General features: G+C 53.1%; 1 protein-coding gene across 1 annotated transcript; it reads left to right on the top strand.

Annotated features, from left to right (window-relative positions):
- The first annotated feature begins 367 nt into the window (after positions 1-367).
- B4GALT1 (beta-1,4-galactosyltransferase 1) lies at positions 368-26,488 on the top strand. The gene is made up of 6 exons (XM_084278741.1): positions 368-659; positions 12,890-13,125; positions 20,325-20,512; positions 21,935-22,057; positions 25,021-25,125; positions 25,753-26,488. Exons 1-6 carry the CDS (start codon positions 383-385, stop codon positions 25,886-25,888), a joined length of 1,065 nt encoding a protein of 354 aa, XP_084134867.1. The 5' UTR covers positions 368-382; the 3' UTR covers positions 25,889-26,488.
- Positions 26,489-26,702: the final 214 nt, after the last annotated feature.

The following is a 26,702-nucleotide window of genomic DNA, read 5'->3' as shown; positions in this document are numbered from 1 at the left end:
CCGCCGCGGTGACCCGCACCAACTGCGCCGCCGGTTACTACCCGGTGTTATCGGGAGAGAACAGCCAAAAAGGAGGGGTGAGCGCCCAGGGGCCGGCCCCGCGGCGGGCTGCCCGCTCCCGTGGTCAGGCGGCGGCGACCGGGATGCCAGGGGTGGGGATGTGCCTGGCGGGCTGGCGTGGGGAGGGAGGGCTGCCGGGGCGGGATGCCGAGGGGAGTCCCCCCGGTGCTCCCCGCGGCGGCGGGCGGTGGGAGGCTGCGGGCGGGGCGCGGGGCCCGGGGCCGCCCCCCGGCGGGCGGAGCCGCCGCCGCCCCCGCCCCGTCCTCGTCCCCCGTCGTCGGCTCGGCGCGGGCCGGGCGGCGCTCCCCGCCAGCGCAGCGGCATGAAGGAGCCGTCGCTGCCCGGCACCTCGCTGCAGCGGGCCTGCCGCCTCCTTGTCGCCTTCTGCGCCCTGCACCTCTCGGCCACGCTGCTCTACTACCTGGCGGGCAGCGCCCTGGGGCCGCCGGGCAGTCCCGAGCCGCCGCCGCGCCGGCCGCTGCCCGCCAACCTCTCGCAGCCGCTCTCCCGCCCGCCGTCGCCCACCGCCCGGCCCCGGCCCCGGTCCCCGCCCGCCTCGGCGCCGCCGGGGCCCTGCCCCGACCCTTCCCCGCTGCTTGGTGAGTGTCGCTCCGTCGGGGTTTGGGACGGAGGGGGGGGTGGGGGGAGGGAATAGGGAGGCTCCGCTTCCTCCCCGCCTGCTGCCCGACGGGTGCCCGCAGCCGTCCGCTCCGTCGGGGCCACGGGGGGGCGCGGACATCGCGGGCGGCCGCCGCCCCTGCCCCGACGGCAGCAGCCGCCTGCGGGTCCCGCCGCCGCGCGTCGGGGCCCCGATGTCCCTCGGAGGTGTGTGTGTGCCCCCGGGGCCGGCGTGACACCGTCGCGGCTGCCCAGGCGTGCCGCCGGCCGGTCGGCTCAGCCTCGCAGCGCCCGACGGAGAGGGATTGTGGGAGAATCTCTGGGGAGCCGGTGTTTTGGGGGCGTGGGGGGGGACACACACACTGGGACGCGGACACTCTCAGAAGTAAGGCAGCGGCGAGCGGAGCCCCGTCGCTTTCGAGGAGCGACCCCCCCCAGCCCCCAGCCCCCCCGGTCTGGCTAGGTTTCTTTTTGGTTGACGAAGAGGTTGGGTAATTTCCTCTGGGAACTCTACCCAAAATACTCCCTTTGCGCAATCCCGCAGGGAAGGATCAGGCGGGCTGTGTGCGCTGCGCTGACTTTTGCAGCCTTTTGTGTGCGCGGACCTGCTCGCGGGGCTGAGCGGCACAGGTTCAAAGAGCGCTGCGAGGCAGGGACGCGAGTGTCGTTGTTCTGCATCCCCGCCGCCCTTCCCACGGTTTTGGCCCTGTGATGTAGTATCCTGAAACGTGGCAGCCCGGCACCGGGGCCGTTGCTTCCCGCAGGCCCCTCGGAGCGGTGCCGGGGTGCTGCGGGGGGCTGGCAGGGGGCAGGGTGCGGGTGCAGCCTGCCGCTGCTCGGGTCACCTGTAGCTGCTGCGGTACGCCGGCGTTGTCACGGGGCAGAAGCGGAGGCGAGGTGACTCTCCAGGTTCTCGCCCAGCTTTGCTGCTCGTAGCTGCTGCTCCGTGGACAGACCCTCTGACGGCGCAGGTGGAGGTGGCTGCCGAGACCTGCTGGCATCCCAGTGGGATGGCAACCTGGCCACAAGCCGCTCAGGGCCTGGAGCCTGGGGATCTTATCCCTCTCCATCAGTGTGCCACGTTAGCACCGACACAGAGCACGAGGTGGGGAAGAGGCTTTCGAGAAGCTACCTGTGGTTTTCAGTTTGTGAAACCGACACAGAAATTCACAGTTTCTCTCAGTGCTCCCTGGTCAGCTGTTTATGGATCAATGCATCTGAATAACAAATGACTGGTTTGTTATTTTAGGAAGGCGGTTTTGAGGTCACTGAAAGGAACTGTGCTGGGCTTTTTTGTTGTTGTTGTTGTTTATGATTCGTATCTTTCGCTTCCCCCCCCCTCCCCAGATCACTTTAAGTCGAAAGTGGCTGTTCACTTCTGGCATGGAGTGTAGATGTGGGAGCCCTTTATGAATACGGGTTTGCTTTAAACGGTCTCTGCTTACCCTGATCCTCTCAGGAGCGAGTCATGTGCTTTTGAAATGCCCAGAGTTGAGAGAAATGCTCTTAGCGTCTCCAAGATTCAGAGCGTTGTCAGGGTTAGTTGCTGCAGGATCAATTAAAAGTGGGTTTTTTTCCCTGTCTTGTCTTTGTAACATCTTCAGTGCAGTTCTCAGAATCTGGCAAACACGGCGAGAGGCTCTTGGAAGTGGTTGCAGATGTTGAGAGAGCTGCAGGGCCACGTAGAAAGCAGCTTTCTGTAACACAGTAGGCAGATGGTTCCTAGCAGTGTTACCGTCTGCACTGATGGGGTGGTGCAGTCAGATGCAGGCAGGCACTGTCAGGGCTTCAAGGTGTGTAGGCAGCATCTAGGTAGGTAAGAAACCTCACTGGTATTCATTTTTTCCTGCCATTTTCAGGTTTTGGTGTCAAACAGCATTTGTAAAACAATCCTGCCGTGCCCCAGATGTTGGCCAGGACTGAGTCTGCCCTGATCAACATCTCATGTATCTCCTAAGGCCGGTGTGGGGGATGGAGAGGTGCACACTCCATGGGTGTTTCTGATACTTCGGCCACACAGAATTAAAAAAAAAAACTTTTTGTATACGAAGCTCCATATTGGTATGAACTTAACAAGCAGGAGCCAGAAAGGGCATTCCTCTGGTTCCCACCTTCCCACAGACATGGAGAAGTGCTCTGGTGAGAACAGGTAGCTCCAACTGCTCCACTCCTTCAGAGTAAACCTAAATCTATTGCAACGCACCTCATCTTTGTAGCCTTTTTCTTTTCTTCCTCCTTCCTTCCCTCCCCACCCCCAGCATTGGGAAGCATGTGATGAATCACGCAGTGTGTGTGTGTGAGTGAGCCGCTCAGGCTTTTTGAACGGTCAAATAGGCAGGTACTTATTTCAGAGCTCTGCAGTTTTCCTTCTAGTGATGTTTAGAGAGAGTGGTTTACAATCCCTGCTGCCTGGCTTCGCGGCGAATGCATTAGCTGAATTAGGTTTAATCTCTACAAGAAGCTGCCAAATTGAAAATGCTTTTATGGTTCACTTGCCTTTATAGTTTAAAAGCATAAACCAGAGCTGGGGAAATAATAACATAATTCATCTTTGAATTAGAAGTCCTCAACAACTACAAAATTTTCTAATGCAGTGAATATAGGCATTTTGGATTTATGCTGCAGCTGGGAGCTGTGTACCAATGAGTGTCTTAAATGGCATACGGAAAAACAGAGTCTGCTTACTGTGGTGAAACTTAGAAGCCCAGAAACAAGTGTTAGGTCCTTCAGGTGTCAGTTCCCCTGACTGCTATGTTCTTCAGGCGCTGTGGAACAGTACTAGTGTTTTTGGTTACAAAAGCCTCAACAAACCAAAAAAACAACAACCCACCCCACCCTGCCCTACAGAAGGAGTATATATATTGGCCTAAGTGCTTTCAGAACAGTCAAATGCTTTTCTTCCACCTTTTCCCGGAGGTCTTTGTGTTTTGATGGCGGGGTAGTTGTGTGGCTGCTGTTTTTAGGAGGGAAGTTGGAAGGGGGCACTCTCTTTGGTAGTAAGATCCCTCTCTAAAAGAGCTTATCTTAAAGCAGCACTTATCTTTCCGTTCCAAAACTCTGTGAAACAGTGTCATGGAGAGGCTTATCATTTTGGGGGATGTCATTTTCGAGTCCTGCCTGATGGAGAGCACAGCACGTGTTGTTTACGGAGGTTACTTTGGAGTACAGCTGTCTCCTTAGACATTTCTGACACTGTTTTGGATACCAGGTGCTGCTGGTAAGGAATGGCAGACCGGAGAGATGTGTTCTTCCCTTCTGCCCCGTAAGCATCTCATGGCAAAGACTACCTAAGCGCGCTAAACATGTTGCCGTATCTGGCTCATGAGCTTTTCCACCCCCAGGTTTAAGTTTAGAAAAATCCACAACCCCAAACCCTAATAATTAAGGGATATTGACAAAACAAAAGGAAACCAAGTTTCTTCGAGATGCCAGTCAGGAATAGCACCTGATGCTTCCCACTGTCTGCAGGCATGTCTTAAAAAAACGAGGATCGAGAGAAGCTCCTTGGGGTGTCTTTTGGGTGAGCAGCCATCAGTCGATGGAGGGGGAGGGACCTTTGGGTATGTGTGCTCTCTGTGATGCACTGCTGCTCGTGCCTGTGTAGTCAGTGCGAGCAGTCCCTCTATGCTGTAGATGCTGGAGATAAGTGGTGAGAGTATTCTCACGCTTTGAGGCTTTTTTTGAGGAGGCAGAGAGGTAGCTTGTCAAGTTGTGGTGATCTTAGTGCCTGAGTTGGAGAGGTTTTTAGAGGTTATGTGCTGCCTGAGAGGTCAGTGAATATGCGGCCATTGCACGGGCAGGGCAGAGGATGCTTTAGCACTGGCAGAAGCGTAGTAGAGTGCAACTTGGGGTGAGAGAGTTGCACTATCTTTTAAGAAGACTTCTGGTGGTGACTGTGCCAGAGTGGCTTGGTAGACTTGCAGTGCCTGGGGTAGATTTACAGGTCCTGTCACATTGCCTGCCTGCAGCAATGGGCTCTTGTCTCCCTGTGGTGGGTGTCTGCCCCAGAAACTGGGGGGGGTCTCTGAATTTGTGGGGTCACTTACAATACTAAACGGTGGAGAAAAGCATTTTCCTTACATGTGGCATCCCTCCCTCCTCTCAATTTGCTATTGTCTGTCTGCTTTGCGCTTTTTTTTTGCCTTGCTTTTTTTTAACCTTTCCAGTACAGCCACTTCTCTGCTCCCTCCTGCCTCTTCCCCAGCCTAGCTGCTACAGGCATTACTTCTCTCATGCCCCAAACTGGAGTTGTGTTGTGTCCCTCCACTGCCTTGTTTCCAAAAAGCGAAACAGAAACTCAAACGAGAAGAGCATGGAGATGGCTGGGGGGGGAGCTAACACGTGGACTAGTTTGCTCAAAGTTAGGCTTTCTGGCCTCAAAGGAGAGGTTGAGAAGCTGTGTTAAACTTCTCTAAAGAGTATGATTAAGGTGTTGTGTGATCTTGGCAACATCACCAGCATCTCCACAGCTACTCGTGTGGTCGGAAGCGTGTCGCACCTCTGAAGTGCTGGCTCTGGGTGCAGCCTCTGTGGTGAGAGCGTATCTAGTATCCTCCTATCCGGCCAAAGTGAAGGTACTTGGCCTTGCAGACTTAATTGAGAAAGGTATTGTGCCTTCCTGGAGTGCAGCTGTTTCAGGGACACAGCTCAACAGACGGGATGTGCTGGGGAGAAAAGGAAAGTTTTCCGTCTCGTGCATCTAGTGTTTTATAACGTGCTTGTTTCTCTGCCAGCGTAGATCTGAGGCAGCAGCTAGTTTCTTTGGAAATTGGGCCAAGTTTGTGTTTGGAAAGAGACAGATGCTTGCAGCTTCCCAAACTGCACTTGGATGCAGAATCCAGTTCAGCTCTCAACTTTCCTCTTCTGCTGTGGGGCTCCTTAGCCTGACTCCACTGCGCAGATAGAGAACACTGTTGCTGTGTTGAGGGCCCCACCCCAAAGGGTCATCAGGAGGGATGTGCTGTGGGTCTGGTGGCCTCGTGAGCAAGCCCAAGGCACTGGGCTGCTGGACGCCACTGCTAACTGCCTCTCCTTGCTGGTGGATGGAGCCTCCTCTCCAGAGTGCACCCCGCAGCTACTGCTCCTGTCCCTCTGTCCCGTGCGCCCTTCTCTGCAGGGCAAGAGGGCTTTTGGTTGCAGAGGTTTTTGGGGACAGAGCTGGCCAGGCCACAGCAGTGCTGTGGTTGTGGGGCCAACGATCCGGGGGTTTGTGGGGTGTGGATGGAGCAGTGTCAAGTGTACAGCTCACCCCATCTCTCTGGGCCGACCTTGGCTGCTTGGCCCATCCCTGCTGGAACAGCGTTTTGCATTTCACAGGGCAGTGCCTGGAGCCTCTGGCTGGAAGGAGAGGTGCTGGTGAGCCAGTGATGGATTAGCAGCTCCAGACGGGTGGGTAAGCAGTAGCTGTGGCTGCCGGGAACACCGGGGCATGGCAGGCAGCCCTTCCAGCTGCCTCCCGGCTGCAGCTGAGCAGCAGGAGCCCCGGGGCAGTCCCAGAGTCTCTGCAGATGTTTGCCTGAAAGAGGGCTGCTTGTGTCGCCTCCCGTTCCGCAGGTCCCCAGCCTGGGCTGGTGCCGGGCTCAGCTCTGAGGGTGCTTACCTGCAGACACCCATCTAAAGGCTTCACAGGACTGGGTTCCACAAGCATGTGCCCTGGGGGGCAGCGGGGTTTCAGCAGCCATGTACATCCCCAGGCGTGCAGTGCCCAGCTCCTGGCCTCGCCTCCTGCCAGCAGCACCCTGTGTTTTCGGGGGTGCGTAAGCTCTTGGCCCAGTTTCGGCCAGACAGATGCACCTCCACCCCACCTGGCACCCCGTGCTCGCCCGCGCTGTCAGGTGGTGGAAGGGGGGGGCACACCCCAGCCCCGGGGCAGCCCCGGGACCCAGGTGCAGCTGCCACCGGTGTGGGGTGGGGTGGGATGGGGATGGGAGCTGCCTCGCGATTTGGGGCTGCCCCTGGTAGAGGGATGCCACCGAGTCTGGGAGAGCTCCTGTCTGCCCATGCCATGGCAGGAGGGGTGTGTGGGGGGTGGCAGCTCAGCCCCCATCTGGGCCCCTCTGTTTGTTTGTTTTGTGTTTGCTGATTGAGGGCCTGGAATTTAATTTTGCGGCTGCAGGGAGCGGGGCTAATGGCATGCAGATTGCCCCACTCAAAGGGAGATGGTTCAAAGCTCCTTGGGTGAGCGTGTGCTGGAGGACTTTGCTTCTCTCCCCAAAATATCTTCTGGTAGAGATGACAGATTTTTTTTCTTTCTTTTTTCTTTTTCAAAGGCGCCATGTGCCAGTGTGAGACCGGCTGTTGTAATAGGCAGCACTTAGGGTTGGATTAAGAAATTTTTTTTCCCTTTGGCTGTACTCTCTCAGTTCATAATGCAAGCCTGCCAGTTGTGCAGACCCAGAGTTGCCAGTGTGTATGATGCACCCTGGGGTTTTTTTTTCCAGCCTATTTCCCTCTGGGGTCCACAGTTGCAGATGCTGAATGCTGCGGGAGCCTGCCCGAGACAGGGCATGTGCTGGTGTGGCCAGCACAAGCCTTGCACCTGCACAGCTGACATCTGTGAGGGGATGCAACTTTGCACATGTAGACCGGCCAAAGAAAACGTATCCCGCTCCTTGGCAAGGCTTTTTTTTTTTTCCTCACTGGGATATTTCCAGCCAGACCCAAGGATGATTTAAAATATTTTTTTTTAAATAACTCGTGAGAAGCAAGAGCTGCAGACAGCAAGGGGAAGCCGCTGCCAGGCAGTTTGCATGGAGACAGAGATGTGCCCATGGCCATTTTGGCTGGTGGATCACATGCCAGGACAGGGGGCTGCTCACAGGACCCAGCTGGGCAAGGGATGCTGGGTCTGCCCCTTCAGCTGTTCCCGTCCCCCCAACACATGGCTGAACCCCAGTTCAGGCCTGTCTGGTGCTGCCTGCGTGGGCGCTGGCACAGCTCTGAAGTTCAGCCTATTTTAATAGGAGACGCTTGCTTTGCTGAGCCATGGGATGCAGCTACCTGCCTGCCCCGGAGCTGCCACGTGGGTCTGGGGGCTGGAGCGACCCCTGCTCCACAGCCCAGGGTGGAGGGACTTGCCTCCACATTTTCCAGGGTGAGGCTGGTTTTGTTTTTCCCAACCAGGGCAGACTTGGTGCAACCATCAGATCCTTCCCTTTTCTGCTGGGCGCCTGCAGAGAGAGGTGTTGGGCTTTTTGGGGTTTTACTTTCCTCCTTTCTGTGAGTTCTGCTTCTCTTTTCCAGCTTTCCTTTTGCATGAGTTTGTCTGAGAATGGCAGTGCGGGTGTGCATGTGGCTCAGCAGCTCAGTAGTGCCCAGCTCAGGGCCAGGGCAATGGAAATGTGTTCTGTTGGGTTTGGGGGCAGGTTTTTTTCAACCACTTTCATTCTTACTAAATTGAATATCTGAGATTTGCGCCTGGCTTAACACACACGGGTGAATTTTGTTGGTTTTTCCCAGTGAAGTGCTGGGAAGGGCAGTTCTGCCTCTCCAGACCTGCCTGTGAACCACGCTGACCTCTTTCCCATCTCCCTCTGCTGAGGCTGCATCACCCTCCTAGGGAAGGGGTTCATCCCATCCCATCCCATCCCATCCCATCCCATCCCATCCCATCCCATCCCATCCCATCCCATCCCATCCCATCCCATCCCATCCCATCCCCGTGGGGCTGCCCTTTGTGACTGCTGTCCTGTTAGTAGTGGGACTACAGGGTATCACCCACTACCACCTTCTTAGATGGTCCCATTTGCTGCCCTCCTGGGGAGACAGGAACACAATTCTTATGGGCACTGCTGCTTGAGTTTTTCCAGCACTGCCAGAATATATGATCCAGGGAGGCTGGGGAAGCCTCTGGATTTGTTACAGGCTTGGACTGAGCAGATACTGGGCTTCCTGTGTGAGGGTTCTCTCACTTTGGTCATCGGGATGAGGACGTGTTCCAGCAGCCTCATGCAGCAAGTGGTTTTGTTGTTGGGAAGCGCGGGGGTCAAGGAAATTCCTGGAGCTGTGGGCTTGGTTCCTGAAGCTTGGGCGTGCATTGCCTCTGGCTTTTTGCAAGCCTCACCTTTTGCTTCATGTGAGAAACTGCTTCCTGTTTATGCACACCACGGGGCCTCTGTACAACGCTTTTCCTGTGCACCTTCCCTTTGAGCAGAAATGCTTCTGAATGTTAGGCATGGGGAGCAGAAAGAGGCTGGTTTTTTTCTTACCTAGCACTGCCAGCTGAAACCTCTTTTTACAACCTCTGAAGTGTTGGGATGTGATGCTGCGCTTCTGTATTTATTACAAGTTTCCAGCAGTTGTTTATTCATGTTTTTGAGGGGCTGGTTTTTTTTGATAAAAACATACAGTGGAGGCTCATGAAGCTGCTCTGTTGGATTTTTGTAACTCTGAACCCAAAAGGTGTCTGCCTGCACAGATCCTGAGCCATGTGGGTGTCCAGAGCTTCAAGTTCATGTGCCTGCTGTCTGTTTTGAGTAGGGGCTCAGTATACAGTGGCTCCTGTGTCAGGCATTCACCTAGAACAGAAGCAGAAAAAACTGAGGTGGAGTGAATCGGGCTGGAACATTTACCTAGTAAACAGTGATAGGGATACAGTTTTGGCCGGTGGGACAGCACTCGCAGCAAGCTCAGCATGGTTTCTTGCCATCTGCAGGTTGTGCCTGAGTCAGCGTCCGTGGGAGACAACAACTTTGTGTCTGCTTGCTATCCAGGTAGTCAGATTTCTCTCGAAATGGTTTAAAATTGGCAGCTGGAACTGTGACTCCGGTGACGGTTTGGAAAGCCTGTGTTTGCAGATTTGACTTCAGCCTTGTCCTGCTTAGGAAGTGAACTCAAAGTGTGGATTCACAAAGGGGGTGATACCTTGCTGGTGCTTTTGTCAGCCTCATGGCGCTATGAATTCCAGTCTGGTTCAGCTGTTCTGTACTTGAAAACAGCCTATTCAAGTTTTTTTACATTTTCATCTTCTTACTGATGCCAGTGAATGTATTAACGGGGTGATTTGCATCGAGCCTGTCTCAGAAGCAGCTGCCTTCTGAGCACATACTGCGCCAGGGCCTGGGGTCTCCTCACTGACCTGCACCTTGTCTGCATCCCTCAGGCAGCGTTTGCGGTGTGCTGCCCTTAAAACTGATTTGATTAACTGGAGAGTCTGAGCAGTACAGATCACTTCTCACCAATGTCCTTCAAGACTGAAACCATTAAATCTCTGCCTCCACAGCTGTTTTTTATAAAGAATGTGTTTTCTTCTCCCATCTTTTCCTTGCTGACTTTCCAGCCTCCTGAAGGCCAACAAGAGCAAATGCTGGTGGGATAAGCGGTCTGTGTTTGGCCCGGGGGGCTGGCGGATGTCAGCCTGCAAAAAGCCCTGCTTGCAGTGTCCAGAGACTTGTGGCTGTCTTTGCCCAGATGGAGCTCACAAGCTGCCAGTGGAAGATTTCCCCTGTAAATTCACCTAAATGGCAGACATTTAGTTTCCTTCTCCCTCAACACTGTGAGATGTTACGAGACCCTTTGTCCATTAAAGCAGAAAGCATCCCCCAGGGCTCACAGTTGTTTCTGGGGAGCAACAACTGGCAGAAGAAGGGTGCAGGCCACCCTGGCAGGGAAAGGTTTGCTCAGTGGGACAGCAGCTACCCAGTGCCTGGGAGCGGGATGGGCTGGCAGGGCCCCACGAAGGGATGTGCTGTTTCCGCCCCGCTGCTTCCTGCAGCGTCCCACTGGGTTGGTCCTACCACCGGCGTCAGGGTGTGAGGAAAGCAGGAGAATAACATCCCTGAGCACAGATGCCCAACGTAATACCCTTTGCTGGCCATGACCAGTGCAACACCTTTCGCCGATTTAAATGCGTTGTGAGTGCTGGTCTCCTAGGAGGTGACACTGGGGGGCAGAGGGATGGAGGGGGGAGGAAGCAGGCATGGAGATGGGTCAAGGCCAGAGGCTGTTGCAGGAAAGCACTCACCACCATGGCAGTGAAGTGATGAGCAAACCCAGAGAAAACGATGCGCTTGCCCCCCATGCTGACCCCACTGGCCTCGCTGCTCTGGAGCCTGCCCCTGCCTGTCCCACCGGCATGGGGCTGGCCAAGCCTGGCCCCCCGATCTCGCCACTGCCAAGTCCCGGTCCCGGTCATGCCTCTGCGTGTTCCTTCCTGCCCCGGTTCCTCCCATTCTTGCCTCTTCCTCCCACTGCAGAACGTCCTTCCAGCTCCCTCTGCAAGCTGTTTTTCAGGCAGAGAGGCTTTGGCCTGGCTGTGCAGCCCCAAGGCAGGCATCTGCAGCAGCTGGCTTGAGCCGGGGGCAGCCAGGGTGGCACATCAGGGTGTAGCTGGGACCCTTGGGATCGCTGGGAGCACAGGCATGCTGATTCCAGTGTCTGAGGTCTGAGAAATTGCTGCTTCCGCCCTCTGTGAGAGGGAAACATGCAAACTTGCCTGTTTAACCCATGCAGAGATGGGAAGATCCCTTTGCATCCTGCCCACGATGCTGTTTTCCCCAAGATCTGTGCTGCGTTGGCACTGAAGCAGGCAGTAAAGCTTCCTGACTGCCTCCGGGGGTACACTGAGCACCTCTGCATGTTCAGCCAGTCTCCCTCTCCCCATCTCAGCCTGAGTGAGGTTTGTGGAGCCGTGCAACTGAACTCAAGTACCTTCTCCTAGATAAAGAGCCAGGAAACGTGCTGTGAGCCCGAAGCATTATGTCTGGGTTTTTAGCGGTCCCATGCTGGGGTATGCACAAGGTTGGTTGTGGTGGCCGCTGTTTTAGAGCTCTGAAGGATGGCTTGCTTCCCCTTCTTGAGGGGCTCTGTAAGTGTGGGCCTGCTCACTCAGAAGCGTGGGTGCCGTGCCTGCCCTTGGAGAGGCCTGGCGGTCTCCTCAGCAGTGCGATGAGGAGACCGTGGTTGTAGGACATGTGTGTGAGTGCCTGTGTGCATGCACGCTCTCATGTTCCCACACAGATAGAGGAGGGGGAGGCTACAGTTGACAGATCTATATGGTAGAGTCACCCCCAGCCAGGTATTTATGGTGATGGCTCTCTGCTTTATGCACGGGGGCCTCAGGATCCCCACCTGCTGCGAAGCCCAGTTTGTTAGCTAACCATGGCTGGGAGCAGGACGAGAGAGCAGCGAGAGAGGCCCTTCTGTGGGCAGCTACTCTGCTCACTGGGTTTCTTCAGCAAGCCCGTTGTTCATCAGGGCTGGAGCAGCAGGAAGCAAATGCTGCAGAAGGGCCAGCAGGAATGTTGGGAGGATGCACCCCTGAAAGGGCTGTAGTCAGCAATGCTGTGTTTAGCCCCAGCCCCCCGTACAGCTGTCTGGGAGGGACTGCTTTGGAGCCAACGTGGCAGAGCAGAGAAGCCCAAGGCAAGCAAAGGAGCGCTTGTGCAGATAGATGCATGAGCCAAAATCTTGCACTGTAGGTCTCTTCGACCTTATTGCTGCCCAGGAGCAGTCACTGCCCTTTCTCCCTGAGCTCGGCCTTGGGCAGCTCGGAGGCTGCCATTCGTCCCCTCTGCGGTGCCAGAGGCTTCTCAGTTTTACACACAAGTTCAGGCACGGGTTATTTTGCCGGTTTCAAAACCTGACGCTGTTGAAACCGTGCGCAGGATTTGCGGACCTGCATGCAAAGCTGGGTAAGTTTTTTAGCAGTTCTGATACAGGACTTTTAATAAACAATGGACACGCCTACGGAATACTGAAAGTATCTATAAGGGAAAAAAAAAACCCAACCAAAACCAAGAAAGGGGGTTTTGTTCACTTTGCATGTGGCTAGCCTTGGCGTAAGTAATTGCGTTGGTAGGAGAGCCAGGACTATTTCTGAAGTGCTCAACTCACACTATGTGAGATGGGTGAGAGCGCAGAGGTCATCACTCTTCTCTAGGCTGGTTTTGTGGCACACGTGCCAGTGGGACGGCAGCTGTGGGTTTGCCACGCAAATAGGAGGATTTTCAAGACTCCCTTGGGATCAGCAACTTGCTTGGGGTCTGATACCGAAAGGCCGCAGTGTTGGTGGGTTTGCTTTGGACAGTGCCTGTGGTTGCTTTGGTTATGGCTGGTCCAAACTTAAAGACCTCCTCACATCACCAGGATTTTGATTGGATCCAAACATCTGTTTTTAAAAAAAAACACAAAAGCCCAAATGCATGTAAAGGATGTGTGCTCAGAGAAGTAGGTTGTATATGCTCACTCGCTTTGTGCTGTGCTTCTCTTCCAGTTGGTGCACTACGTGTGGAGTTTTCCCAGCCTGTGAACCTAGAAGAAGTGGCAAGAATAAACCCAGAGGTCAGAGCAGGAGGTCGTTCTGCTCCGAAGGACTGCATAGCACTTCAGAAAGTAGCAATAATCATACCATTCAGGAACCGAGAGGAACACCTGAAGTATTGGCTCTATTACCTGCACCCAATTCTCCAAAGGCAGCAGCTAGATTATGGAGTATATGTCATTAACCAGGTAAGGTGATAAAAAGACACAGGGCTTTAAACAACTCTCACAACAGTGTCTGTGCCCCCTAAAACATGAGTGGTTGCTTTGTCCTGAATGGCAGTGGCCTGGCAGGCAGCGATAAGGTTGCTTAAAAAGAAAAAGAAAAAAAGTTAAGATGATCATGAGCAATTTTGCTTGGATGATTTTGATGGAGAACCCAAGGTCCCACCCTTTGGTCAGGCACACTTCACTCCAAAGAGCTTCTGCTTAAAGAATCTACTTGGTCAGGAGGGAAAAAATTACCCCATGGCACAACCCAATCTAATAACTTCTTTCCCTATGTTTCTTTTTCACAGCTGCTGCAGGAATTGTGTACAGAGATCTTTAAGATTACAGGGTAGTGTTAATGCCTAATCTGGCATAAAGCTGTAGGATTTCACTTACATTCTCAAGCCACTTCTGTTCATGTTAGTGCACAAGGTGTCAGGGCAGAGGAAGCAAAGCTGTGGCAGTGGAGCAGGATGGGTGCCTGTCTTCAGGTGAATGGGACAGAAGAGAAACGAGTAGTGACAGGAGCCGCTTTGTTGAGTTTTTCTCTTTGTGTGATGGCCTTAGACATGTCTTAAAAAAAAAAAAAAAGGCACATTTTAGTCCAGACAAGCTGTCCTAATTTATACCATAATGGTGGTTAATTAAGTGGGTGTTGTTCACACTTGGAGAAACTTAAAATGTGTGGGCATTGCCTGTGCCGCAGCGCGAGAAGGCAGATGCGGTTCTGAGAGCCCCGGCAGAGCTGCCGGCTGGGCAGTCTCACAGCGCAGCGTCTCCCTTGGATATGTATCCGTATCCTGTTTTCTCAGCTCGTAAAAACTGAGGTGAAATAACATCCTTCTTTAAACGAAACTCCTTAAAGTTGCAGGTCAGCTGATGTGCTTGGGTGTATCGAACACCACGGATATTTACTGTGGTTGCCCAAGCGAAAAATTTCCTCATGGGATTGAAAGTAAGGGGGAGACCTTTTCTAGAGAGGAAACCAGTATTCTGTTACTACTGTTTGTTTTACTTTGCTCATTTCCAGGGTGCCAGATATCTGGGCAAAAGCATTTTTTTGGGAGAATTAGCAGTAGCTCCCAAGCAGAGCAGCCGGTGTCTGCAGCTGACGGCACTTGCAGCTCAGCAGCCAGGTTGCTCAGGGCACAAGGTGTTTCCACAGCATGTGGACTGGCACCCTGTGCCCTGAAATTGAGCCCCATCAGGAGACCCTTCCAGGTCATTGGGATGAGCGTGGTGCTGCTGTGGTCTAGCAGTGCGGGGACAGCCCCAGCCCTTCGTCCTTCAGGCTGTGTTCTTGCACGTGCAGGGTTTGCCTGTGCAAGTACAGGTGCCACCAGGTTGCTTGAGCCGTGGTCCCCGCCGCTCACTGGGGCGCTGGCGGGTCGGGGCAGCAGAGCAGCACGCCTCCCTCTCCCGAGCACGGCTCAGAAGTAACCGTGCGACGTGGCTTCCAGCAGTGGTTCTGTGGTGGAGGCTGCTGCCTTTCCAGCCAGGTGTAGCTCAGGTGACTCTGCAGAGACCCAGAGGAGAGCTGCCAGACCGCAGTCCAGGGGCACGGCTTGTGAGTGAGCGGCTGTCTCCATTGCACAGAGCCAGCAGTGCAGCTGGGGCGGGTATTTCCCCATCAGTGGTGCTTGAGGGCAAGAAAAATGCGGGGCCCCATCACGAGGAGCTGCTGTGAAGGCAGTCTGTGTCTGAAGCCTGGTTGCAGTTCCCACTGCTGCTCTGATGGTGCGTGCTGGCTTGCACTGCCCTGTGTTGTGGGCTCCTCTTCTCTGGTCCTGTCCTCCAGAGCCAGGGCTGTAGAGCTATGGGGACTGTGTGCTAGCCCTCAAGTTAACCCTCACAAAAATTACCAAGGCAAATGGGTTTTTTTTGAGACACGTCCCTTCAGCTCACCTGGAGCGGGGGTGACATCCAGTATGCAGGGTAGCTGTGTTCGGGGGTTGGACCTGATGATCTCTCGAGGTCCCTTCCAACCTCTATGGTTCTGTGGTGTCCCGAACACATCCAGCAGTCAGGTAGGGGTAGGTTAGCAAGTGAGACTTCTTGATTTGTAAAATAAACATGCTCCTCCTGTGTGCCTCTAGCAAGCTGTGTCTGGAAGAGGCAGAGTGGCCAGTGGGAATAAACCCACTGGATGCATCTCTTGAGGGTGAGTGGGAACACTGAATAGAGCGTGCTGTGGAAAATGTATTAATTCTGCCAGAAGTACAGTAGGAAAACAGTCTTATTTCTCTGCTGTCTTGACAATTGCTTTTCTCTTTCTCTTGTCTGTCCTTCCCTTTGCATCTGCCCTCCTTTTTTTTTTTTTTATTTTATTTTTCCTTCTAGTGGGGAAATATTACCTTTACTTGTTAATCCTGTCTGTAGCAAAGCAATCACTGAAGCAAGGAGAATTACTGTGTGATCTGGTTCTTACACGCTGCCTACGTGCTCTTCTGTGCTCTGCATCTCATAGAAAGAAAGAGGAGCGCTGAGCCCTGCTACTGCTGCACTGGTAATGTCAAACTTCTTCCTTTCAGTGCAATGTGTTTCCGTCACGAGTCCGTTGTGTCTCCAGCGTGCTGTTCTTGCGTGCCTGAATGCCTCAGAGTAGGACCTGACTGAAGTCAGGGGGGATGATGTTTGTAAAATGTCTGATGTGCAGCAGGAGCCAGTGGAAAACACATGTTACGCTTCACCTTCTGCATCCCACCCCCAGCAAAAGCAAAACCTGATGTGTTGAGTAGCAGTTGTAGGAACTTTGGGGTGAAGGTGAGGTGAGGACACGTGGCTGAGCATGCCTTTTGTAGCACCTGTACAACGCCACGTAAGCGGGGCTCCGTCAGGTGAGAAGGCAGCAGCAAATCTGTGGCATCTCCCACAGTCCTGCTGGCTTCCACATGCTCTCCAGCACCTTCAGCTATCCCCACCTCGGTGCTCAGGTCTAGCAGGGAGTTTTCTTGCTGCAGTTCAGCCTGCGCAAATGCCTGTGCCACCAGGCTTAAGTTCAGGAAAGGGGAGACCTAACAAATTCCCTGGGAACTGTGTAGTTACTGAACTGTTTTCCACTGGCCCCTGGTGTTACCTGCAACACCCTTGATAGCGATTTCCCAGTGTGTTGTGTGCGTGTGAGTGCGGAGTGGTTGGGGCATCACACTTAATCATGTTTCGCAGGGGTTATCAGGACCCCCCAGCTATAAGGGCAAAGGAGGGAGGAATTATGCTGAGCTCCTGCTCAATGTGTGTGTGGGGGTCAGTTTTCCCTATGGCTGCTCTCCTGCCTGATGCGGTGGTACTGAGGCCTCAAAACACCCTCTTGGCAGAAAAACAGCAGAGTGTCTCTGTACGGTCCTGGAAATCTATTTCTATCTCTAAATTCACTGGAGCATGGACTTGGCATGGAATGTTCAAGCAGTCTCGGGAGATCCCTGAGACATTCTGGGAGATACCTGACTGGCCAGCAACCTCCCACTGGAGTTGATGGCTCTTTTTTAGCTGGCCAGAAGCATGTATCCTCACCATTACCTCCCTGAGACCTGGTGAACTCAGGATCCAGGTGAGAGAGATGCAGGGATGGGTCCCCTGTACTGTGTGCATGGGAGGAGTCACAGACCTGCCTTTTGCATGGAAGTGGGAGGCTTCATGCTGGTTTGCAAGCCCTTTAGATTGACAGTTACAAAAACCTTAGTTTTACCTGTCTGTTACTATTAAAAAATCAGCATCCTTCAGTGGGTCTGGCTAAGCAAACCAGATTTAGGCAAAGGTAAGGGATGGGAAGTAAAAATGCTTGGCTGTGTTTTGGCTAGGGCTGTTTGTCCCTAGGTATGAGAAGGAGTTGGCATCAGATCCCACAGGACTGAGGCAGCAGGTTGTCCCCCATCAACCCGTCTCTCATGGACTAGGGCATGGGAATGGAGTTGGACATGCTGGGAGAGACATAGAGAGCAGTAAAATCAGGAGCCAGAAACGGGTGCTGGGCTATATCTTTTCTGGTTGAAAGCCTAGGAAATTAGTATGGAGGCTACATCTACAGCTTGGCCACGTTGTCACAGCAGTCTCCCATGCACTCCCTAGCTCTTCAGCGTGATGCTCCTCTGTCCAAGCAAGTCCACACTGAAACATTTCCTTCCAGCAAATAGCAGGGAGCTTCCATGGGATGGAGAGCTGCCAAGCAGAGACAGTGGCTGGAGGTTTCCCCAGTTCTGCTTTATCTGCTGTCTTGCGGGGGGGGTCACCTGTGGTGCTGTGCCATGTGCTGACCTGGAAGGGACAGCAGCATAGACAGGAGATTCCCCAACTGCATTTTGTTTCATTCTGTTTCGTTTGCTTTGAAAAAGTTGAGGATCAGTCAAACATAGAAGCATACATGCATTCCTCAGCCTTGAGAGATCAGAATCACAGATACTAGAACAGACCAGTGCTTCCACATTGCGTTAGGTAAAGAAACTGGGCTTTCTGCAAAAAGCAAAACCCTCCTATTTTTTTCTTCAACATGCATTGTAAAGCCCTGCATACCACCCAGGGCAGAAAAACAGCCTCCTGCTCTCAAAAAAGCCCTGATGGGTAACAGCATTGCCAGGCTTGCTGCAGCGACCTCCCATTGCATGGCTTTGAGAGGCATTTTTGTGGGGTTTTTTTGGCTGTGATTTCCCCCCGCCCTCCCCACCCCATGCACCTTTTGTATCACAGAGTGTGACACTGGCCGTTCAGGAGGAGAGCAGTGATGCCCCTGTGAAGTGTTTGCCATGTGCCTGGTCCCTCTCTGTGCTTGAGGCCCTGTCCTGCAGGTGAGGCGGCTGGAGGGGTCCTGCCCACGTCCAGTCCAGTCACTGCACTGCGTTTTGGGGGTTTTTTTGGAGAGAGGTTCAAAACTGCAGTGCAGTTAATCCCTAGGTGTCACCCAGAGGAGTCAGAGGCTACTTGAAGGCGTGGGTTAGTTAAGGCAGAGTATCTGCCAGTAACAAAATGCGTGTGAAGTGCCCTTTGCCTTGAAACTTCAATATGAAAAGAGCAGCCAGAGGGTGTGAAATAAGGATGCTCTGCTAGACTGGACTGAGCAGATGCTTTGAGGTGCAACCACATTGCACCTGCACCAGCACCAGGAAAAGCCCCCCTGGGGACTGTGGAGCCAGCCTGGGTTTGGTGCTGTGGGACCTGAGGAGCGCTCGGCAGCTGGGGCTGGGCAGCCTTCTTGGCCGGGGGAAAGAAAACCCTCTGTGATCCCACAGTCCCAGCCACTCCCTCTTCTGCAGCCTCTTTGTTCGACTTGCCTTCATTTTCCACACTCAAGTTCTCACTGCTCTTACTTATGCATGACAGTGATCATCTTCCCACCACCTTGGTTATTGCGTGAACCCTTTTGATTCGGGTGAGGATGCTGAGAATTTGCTCAGATCCTCCTCCATGAAAGCTCACTCCTCCCTGTGAAGTCATTTATGCCCCAGGCAGGTGATGAATGCTTTTGAAAACCTTGATTTGACACTTGCATGTTAAAACCTTCATTTGAAAGATATTTGTGGCTGTTTTAAGAACCTGCATTGGCTCTCCAGCTGCAAGACCATTAACTAGTCTGGATTAAACAGTTACCAAACTGATTATTTATTAACAGGGCAGAGCCATTTGGGAGGAGGGCAATGTTTTAAGCTGCTGGTCCTTGGGCACAGTATTATATCCATCCTTGATTTGTGTCCCATGTGTGTGGGTACTGCAGGGTTGGGTGCATGGCTTACATTGTGGGGACTCCTTTGACTTGACGCTGCTTCCAGGGCATAGAGGGAGGACGAAAGGTGGTGGGATGGGATAGAAAAGAAAGGATTTGGCAGTCTTGGTTTTCAAACTGACAAAAAAACTTCAGCCTTCCTCAGCGATGCCCTGTGAGTTCCCTTCCACTTGCTTGGTTCCCCAGCATGGGGTTTGGGTTCAAAGCTCCTGCTGCAAAGGTGGGTCCTGGGTTGGAAATCCTTACTCTCAAACCACTGTTACTCTTGGGTTTGTGAGTAGGCATTTGTTGTTTTTCCAGAACTCAAGCGATTTACGAGCCCGTACTTGTGCTCAAACCCACATGTGCTTTTGAAGCATTTCTGCCTGAGAGAGGCCAGACTGATTTCTCCTCGGGTGCCTCGTGGCTCAGGGTGGAGAGCGTAGAGTTTCCTGCCCCTCTTTCTGCAGGTTCCTCCTTTGACTTCGCCTGCCCTACGATAAATGTTTCTGTTGTGCTGCTGCGTCAGCTCTTTCCACATCGCTTCCATCGCGGTTGCAGCCCTCCTGGTTTCATTTTCCCCCCGCCCCGGGGTGCGTGGTGGGGTCATGCCGTGCTCTGGCTGGCTGAGGAGCAGCAGCGAAGGGGCTGTACATGGCAGCGGATGCCGGCTTCCTTGCAGGAAGCAGCTCACGCTGGCCCACCATCCAGCAGCGAGCCGGGCTGCGCGTCACGCCCCACGCGGAACCAGCAGCACCCGTGGCAGGCCTGGGGCAGCGGCCTGCTGCCGCCTGTGTGCAGCTGCCCCGGGGCCCGGCGCGGGAGCGGGAGCGAGGGGAAGAGCAGCAGACCGGCACTCCTGGTGGCACCCTGTGTGTTGCAACCCGGGGCCTGTTCGTACGCTCATCGGTGCTGCTGAGCAGAGGCTGCACCGCTCACCGTCCTGCAGCCGTGTTGTGGCAGAGCTTAGGAAGAGTGGGCTGCAGTCATGGCCACAGAGAGGTTTTGGTCCATGGTCCTTGTCCTGGCTGTAAGCTAAAGGACTGACAGTGTTTGTGGCAAGGGTCCCTTCCTCTGAAGGAGTTTGCTTTTCTCCACTGCTCTGGGACGCCCCATCTCCTTACCCTGGCAGTCTGTAAACTCTTACCACAAAATTCAGCTCAGAAATGCCTGTGTGTGGAGTGGGATGGGGGACGTCTCAGCATTAAACCAGCCCTCTCAGAGCCTGCCACTGGGAGACGGGACCTGAGCCTTTCCTCAGCCGTTTACAGCTGTCTGGGATGCCATCATCCCACCAGGGGCTCGCTGTGGACATCCCATGGGTGCTGCAGGGGGGATGCTTGGGGTCGAGCTCAGTCACCTCAGGCAGTGCCACCCCAGTGCAGCAATGGCAGCGTACCACAGCAGGTAAGAAACTGCTGATGACAATGGTAAATTTAAATCACCTAACTGTTCTTTGTTTTGTTTTATTTTGTTTTTTTTAAATTAGGATGGAGAGGAAGAATTTAACCGTGCTAAATTGCTGAATATAGGATTTGCAGAGGCTTTGAAAGAGTATGACTATGACTGCTTTGTGTTTAGTGACGTAGACCTCATCCCAATGGATGACAGAAACACCTACAAATGCTACAGCCAGCCCCGGCACCTCTCTGTATCCATGGATAAATTCGGATTTCGGTGAGACGCCTTTTGGAGGGGCATTTTGTTTCTAATACTGCTATTGGTCTGGCCAGCCAGGCACAGTGTTACACATCTCCACCTACCATTGAAAGCCTGGGAAAATGTCACTGGCAAAAGCCTGTCTTGGCGTGTGCATCCCTGCAGGGAGTGTGTGGCTGCAAGCAGGATCGGCTGGAGGGGAGGAGGAGGGGAGAAATGCAGCTGAGCAGTTTATTAAAATTCACAGCTTCTGGAAAGTGAAATGTAGGGCGAGGAAAAACTAAGAGCCTGTCATTTTGCAGATGCCCATGTATCCCTTCTTGTGTTTCAGGCTGGAAGCTGGAAGACAGCTAGTGTTTCCACCCAGTCTGAAAAATGAGACACTCTCACACAGCGAGAATTATGTGCTGCTTTTAAAAGACTGCATCAGACACTATTTTAAGAGCAAAATGAATTATTTTTGGCTGTTCAATTTCAGACCACTGAGGGACCTGCCTTGGTATCTCAGGGCAACACAAAATGAAATGCCTTTCGGCATACATTTGGGTTCAGCGAGCTGCTGCAGACAAAAATACTTTTCCTTTGTGGGGTTTTTTCTTCTGTCGCAGGTCCATGGAGGGTGGGGGTTAAAAGCTCACCTATAAAGTGAAAACCAGATGTGACCCCATCATGGTCAGTAGTGTTAAAGGTACGGCAGTGCTGCTGGTAGCAGCACCTCTGCACTTGTCCACCCCAGACCCAGCCCTACTCAGAGCAGGACTGTCACTGTCACTGCAGCAGTTGCAGATTTTTCTTGCAGCTGGGTGAAGCTTAGAGAAGAAGTGCAGATCCTGGGGGTTTCTTCTGCTTGCTGAAGCAGGGAAAAGGTCTGCTGTACATCCTTGTAATCCCTGCATGGTCTCTCTGCTGGTGCTGGGGATCTGAATTTCATCTGCCTCCAGTCCTCTGGCGAACCTTCCTGTGTAGAGCAGGAGCTGGTTGGCTTTGTGCGTGCAAGGTCATGTCATGGGCTCAGTTTTGGGCTGCGAGCTTTCCTTTGGGACAGCAGGGAGCATGCAGGCAAGTGGTGGAGCTATGGGAAGAGAAGACTGTTGGCTCCTTGCTGAGCTCTTGCTGCTCCCAGGGCATGCATGCCATCTGTCTGTCCTGTGGCAAGGTGATGTGCACCTCACCATCCTGTCCTGTGAGGACAGTGTACTTAGTGAAAGGCTGCAGCTGTTTCCAGCTGCACAGTACTTCCCAGCTGTATTGGTGACTGAGCCCACCAGCTCCCTCAGCTGAGTCCTGGGCACTGAGACACATGCTTCTGCCTGCTGCAGGGAGACGCGCTGGTGTCCCGTGGGCTGGGGTAAAGGGCAGCAGCGAGCCCTTTCTGGGCAAGCAGGCTGCTCTGTGGCTAGCACCTCTCCTCCTCTAACAGCCTTTTCTCCCTGCTTCCAGGTTGCCTTACAATCAGTATTTCGGAGGTGTGTCTGCCTTGAGCAAAGAGCAGTTCACAAAAATCAATGGGTTCCCGAACAATTACTGGGGCTGGGGTGGTGAAGATGATGACATTTATAACAGGTAAATAACTAAATACACCCCCTCCTTGGCACCCTGAGTGCCACCAGGGTGGGAATGAGCACGGACCTGCTGCTCTCGCCAGGGCATGCAGGGGTTCGGGGGGGGGGAGGTGGGGGGATGTGGGGGTGTCTTTTCACTCCAACTGCCAGAGCCTCCCCTCCGGGTGGGGGGCAGAGGTGGGGCGTGGGTGATCTGCTGGCTCAGCAAAAGCATGTTCCTGCTGGGTGCTGCCACCCCATTTGGCAGCTCCCAGAGTGTGCTGGGGAGTGAGTCCAGCTGAAAAAATCCTGCCCATCCGTGCATCGTTTGTTTGCTATGCAGCCTTGCAAGCATCCATGCCAGGGTGCGGGTTGGAGCCATGCTCTTCCTGGCCACCCAGCACTGGCTGGAGGAAGGGCATTCAGGGCACACAGCAGGCTGAGCAAGGACCTTGTCCCACCTAGCCCAAGGCAGCCTGAGGCTTGCCTGTGTTGGCAGCCTGACTCCTTTTGTTCCCGAGAGCTTCATTTATGAGGCTGTAAGTGGCTCAGTGATGATGTGAGCCATCCTTTCTAGCCGGGAAGGAAGCCAAACAAGCTTCAGAACCGCAAAGGATGTTTGCACAGGGCAAAATTGGCCCATCATTGCCTGAAGACTGGGGCAGAGGGTGGACTTGGGGTTGTGCTACCTTACAGTTTCACATCATTATCTTCATTGACGACCTTGATGAGGGAACAGTATCCACCCTCAGCAAGTACACCGCTGATACAAAGCTGGAGGAGTGGCTGACACACAGGAACACTGTGCTGCCATCCAGAGAGACCTGGACAGGCTGGAGAGCTGGGCAGGGAGAAACCAGATGAGGTTCAACAAAAGCAAGTGTAGAGTCTTGCACCTGGGAAGGAATGACTGCTTGTATCAGTACAGGCTGGGGGATGACCTGCTGGAGAAGAGCTCTGTGGAGAAGGACCTGGGGGTCCTGGTGGATGACAGGTTGGCCATGAGCCAGCAGTGTGCCCTGGTGGCTAAGAGAGCCAATGGGATCCTGGGTGGCATCAGGACGAGTGTGGCCAGCAGGTCGAAGGAGGTGATCCTCCCCCTCTACTCTGCCCTGGTCAGGCCCCACCTGGAGTATTGTGTCCAGTTCTGGGTTCCCTGGTATAAAAAGGACAGGGATCTCCTGGACAGAGTCCAGAGAAGGGCTACGAAGATGATTAAGGGCCTGGAGCATCTCCCCTATGAGGAAAGGCTGAGTGAGCTGGGACTGTTCAGCCTTGAGAAGACTAAGGGGGGACCTTGTTGAAGTTTATTATTATCTGAAGCAGGGGACACGGGGAAATGTCCATCCCCTTTTCAGTGGTCTGTGGGGACAGGACAAGGGGCAATGGCTGCAAGTTGGAGCACAGGAAGTTCCGCACCAACATGCGGAAGAACTTTTTCCCAGTGAGGGTGACAGAGCCCTGAAATAGGCTGCCCAGGGAGGTGGTGGAGTCTCCATCTCTGGAGATATTCCAGACCCATCTGGACGCCTATCTGTGCAATATGAGCTGGGGAGCTGCTTTGGCAGGGGGGGTGGACCCAATGATTTCTGGAGGTCCCTCCCAACCCCTATGATTCTGTTATTCTTTGATCTCAGGGATGTGGCCTCCACTATGTCTCTGGGCGGCCTGTGCCAGTGTCTCACCACCCTCATATTGAAGAACTTTTTCCTAATATCCAACCTAAATCTGCTCTTTTTCAGTTTAAAACCATCAGCCCTCATCCTACTGCTACATGGTCTCATGAACAGTTCTTCCCCAGCTTTCCTGTAGGCACCTTTCAGGTACTGGAAGGCTGCTATAAGGTCCCCCCAGAACCTTCTCTTCCCCAAGCTGAAAAAGCCCAACTCTCTCAGCCTAAATAAACTCACCACACTGAAGCCACACGGCCCACCCAGCACACTGCAAAGTTATTTACTCCTGCTGCATTTTTCAGCCTATTCATTATGCCCAGGGGGTCGTGACCAGAGCTCTGCAGAGCACCATGGGGTCTTCTTGCTCCTTCCCTTAAAGCTCTGACAGGACCAGTCCAGGCTGCAAGTGAAATGCTTTGCACTTCACAGCCACCTCTGCAACCTCCAGCTTAACCTGGTGGCCTCTGGGTGAATTTTGAGGGCCATAAATACCTCCTTCCACAGACAGGGCAGCCCACAGTCTCATCTTGGGTTGATAGTAGCTTTTTTCAGATTTGGCAGGGGGTTGGACCCGATGATCTCTTGAGGTTCCTCCCAACCCCTGTGATTCTGTGATCCCCAGAGCAGTTGCCAGTGGGGAAGCACATTCTGAGCAAGGCAGTAGTCCTCCCAGGCTTTTAGGAGCAGTGGATGCTATACTGAAATGAGAAGGGAGATGCAAAGAGGAAGACACCAGGTACTCTTCCAGCATTGGTGTCCAGCAGGTGCCTTTCATAGCCTGCAGAGATGGGCTGCCCCTTGCCCAGGCGGTGGGGCTCAGCTGGAACCACTGCGGCTGTGACCATGCGTGCCCTCCCCTGCCCATGCAGCTTTACCACCATCTACTTCAGTTTCTACAAGCACTGCAGCTTTCACATCCAGAAAAATTAATGCTTTCCTGGCTCCCTTCCAGATGGGTTAAAAACTAGATGCCTCACATTCAAATTCCAGTCTGCAGCCTGGAGCAAGGTTAATGCAGGCGTGGGGGGTTGGAGGAGCTGGCAGTGCGAGTGAGGGTGTGGTGAACTAGCAGATCCTTGATGTTGGCTGGGGGGGGTGTCTCTTTTCCCGATGCCTACGTGGAGAGGGACTGGTTTACCTCCTTGGTGTTACCCAGCCTGCAAATGCACGGCTGACATCCTTAAAAAAACCCAAAAAAAGGCAACACCCACCCCCCCCCACCCCCAAACCAAGGGTGATTTGTGGAAGGTGTGGCAGAGCATCCCACATCCGTCACCTCGCAGGGGTGTTTAATCCGCGTGCTTTCCTACAGGCTGGTGTTCAAAGGCATGGGGATATCTCGTCCCGACGCTGTCATTGGGAAATGCAGGATGATTCGGCATTCCCGGGACCGGAAGAACGAGCCCAACCCCGAGAGGTGCGTCTGCCCCGTCCTGCAGCAGATTTGAGGGGCTCCTCGTGCCCTTGCTGCTCAGCTGCTTGGCTCTCCGCTGGGCAGAAAGTCCCATGTGGGGAAGCCTGCAGCCGCTGCCTCCCTCCCTGACCTCTCTGCTCCCTTCGCTCTGAGCCGCCCCCTTCCCCTCTCCAGTGTATTACCTTATTGCAGACCCTTTCTCTTAAGATTTCACTGTGGCACCAATGCTTCTTGCCTGTTTTTTGGTGGGTTTTGGGTTGGGTTTTTTTTTCCCCCCCCTTAAACACAGCAAATTAAGCTCAAACCAATTCTTTCCAGCTCGTCTTTGGCATATAAAACTCATACTCTAATGCAGAGCTGGAAAAGGACCTGAGTGATTTAATAGCTTGGCTACTTTTTCCTGGCTAAAATTTGACTCCCTAGGGATGCCTTTGCTCAGGCTGGCCAAATCTGGGAGTTTATGGGACCCATACTCAGGTTGTTCTCGAAACACCGGAGGTGCTGCTGGAGAGGAGAGGCTATAAAAACTGTAATGTGAAGTTCGGGTTGTTTAAACTTCCCCCACCCTTCTTCCCTTTCTTTGTTCGTTTATTGGGTTTGGGTTTTTTTATTCCCCACCTCCTTCCGCAGGTTTGACCGAATTGCTCACACAAGGGAGACAATGAATTCTGACGGCTTAAATACACTATCCTACAAGGTGTTAAGAACTGACAAGTACCCTCTGTACACAAAGATCACAGTGGATATTGGCTCACCAAACAGCTAACAACATCACAGACGCAAGAGAGACCTTGCCTGCGTTTCCCAGGACATCTGGACTCAGTGATGCTTTAGATCTGATGGTTTGTAACAGTTGCAATGAAAAAAAAAAAAACAAAAAAGACCTCTTTTGGCATGCCAAAGTATCTCCAAATTGGTTGGACAAGGGCTTCTTTCCTTTTTTAAATTCCAGACTTGACTTTACACAACTTTCTATCTCTCCATTGTTTTATAAATCCAGAAGCTGTACATAAGAGTTGTAAATATTTACTTTACCAGAAAATGTTGAATCTGATCTATTTGCTGCAGTGATCCCCATGTTGAGTTAATTGCTGGACCCAAATTTTACTGATTACATCTGTGATGCATCAGCAATTGCTGCCCATGATAGTTTAATATTTTAAATGAGGTGGGTGAAAACATTCCTTTAATCAATTCCTGGGTTTACTTTATGAAGGACTGTAAAATGCTGCTAAAATTGTACAAGTTTACGCTTTGCATTAGATTATTTTTCTAATGGAGACAATATAAGTTTTTTTTTCTCTCATGGTGACCAAAACAAACAATTCTCTCTGTGCAGAGTAAGTGTTGAACAATCAAATCTGGATCCAATGAATGTCATTATTTCTTGTAGTCTCAAAGGAGGCTTAGAGTGAGTTGAGCCAGAATTTGCCTTTGAGCTCCCTGCATAGGGTGGGAGCATTGGGAAAACCCCCCTGGCTTCAGATGACCTTATGTATGGAACTGATAGTGAATTTTTGCCTCAGCACAATACCTGTGGGGTTTTTAGGGGGGTAGGGTGGGGGGGAAGGTGGAAAGGG

Source organism: Gallinula chloropus, assembly GCF_964237585.1.
Source record: "Gallinula chloropus genome assembly, chromosome: Z".
Classification (NCBI taxonomy): Eukaryota; Metazoa; Chordata; class Aves; order Gruiformes; family Rallidae; genus Gallinula; species Gallinula chloropus.
This window is presented reverse-complemented; position numbering and strand designations above follow the sequence as displayed.